This window comes from Geospiza fortis, unplaced genomic scaffold (assembly GCF_000277835.1).
Source record: "Geospiza fortis unplaced genomic scaffold, GeoFor_1.0 scaffold3511, whole genome shotgun sequence".
Lineage (NCBI taxonomy): Eukaryota > Metazoa > Chordata > Aves > Passeriformes > Thraupidae > Geospiza > Geospiza fortis.
In genome coordinates, this window is record NW_005055066.1 from 15,163 (window position 1) to 16,308 (window position 1,146).

Below are 1,146 nucleotides of genomic sequence, written 5' to 3' on the forward strand. Positions count from 1 at the left end.
TGCTCTGGCTGCTGCAGGACCGGCCGCACAGAGACCGCGACCTCAGGTGAGACGGGGCGGGGCTTGGGATCCATGGGAGAGACTTTGGGTTGAGTTGGGTTGGGTTTGGGGTCAATGGCCCAGCACATCACCTCCCCCAAAACCCCCAAAATTCCCATTTTCCCCCTCCCCACCCAACCCAACACCTCCTCCAAACCCCCTCTGGTTCCACTGGGATGGTCCTGTGCCAGACTGGGATAAACTGGGACAAACTGGGAGGGACTCCCCCAATTCCCAAAAATCCCCCAAAACCTGAATTTTCCCCATTTCCCCGTTTTTCTCCCCATTTTAGGCTGGCCCAGCACATCACGTACGTGCACCAGCACTGCCGGGAGCCGCCCAGCGCCTTCCAGCCCCTGGACATGAAACTCATGAGGTCGGTGCAGCCCCAAAAGTCACATTTTCCTCCCCAAAATTTACCTTTTCCACCCCAAATTCACCTTTTGCACCCCAAAAATTCAACTTTTCCCAAAATTCCCTCCTTCTCCCCAAATTTTGCTTTTTTAGCCCCAAATTTCCCTGAAAATTTCACTCTTTTCCCTGTTTTCCCCCCTCCCAGCCATTCCATAATTTGAATTTTCCCAAAATCCCCATTTTTCCCTCATTCCAAGCACTCCATAATTCCATTTTGCCCATTTTTCCCAAAATCCCGATTTCCCCCCCATTCCAGACCCTGTTCCATAATTTAAATAATTTCAGTCATTCCATTTTTCCCCCATCCCAGTCACTCCACAATTTGATTTTTCCCAATTTTCCCCAATTCCCCATTTCCCTCCCCCCAAACCCAGGCCCTGTCCCATAATTTAATTTTTCCCATTTTTCCCAAATTCCCGTTTTTTCTCCCCATTCCAGGCACTAGCTCTCCTCATGCCGCCGCCGCTCCCCGCAGGTGCTGGAGGGAAATAATTTAAATAATTTAATTTTTCCCAAAATCCCGTTTTTTCGCCCCATTTCAGTCGCTACCTCTCCTTGTGCTGCCGCTGTTCCCTGCAGTTTCCAGAGGGAAATAATTTAAATAATTTAAATAATTTAAATAAATAATCTAATTTTTCCCAAATTCCCGTTTTTTCGCCCCATCCAGGCGCTACCTCTCCTCGTGCCGCCGCC

At 49.1% G+C, this 1,146-nt stretch overlaps 1 protein-coding gene across 1 annotated transcript in view; it reads left to right on the forward strand.

The window, feature by feature from the left end:
* Positions 1-1,146, forward strand: part of MCM7 (minichromosome maintenance complex component 7) — a 12,342-nt gene that overhangs the window by 9,453 nt on the left and 1,743 nt on the right. Inside the window, exon 10 of the mRNA XM_031065698.1 lies at positions 124-581. Within this exon, the coding sequence (XP_030921558.1) occupies positions 124-581 (458 nt within the window). The remainder of the gene's footprint in view (positions 1-123; positions 582-1,146) is intronic.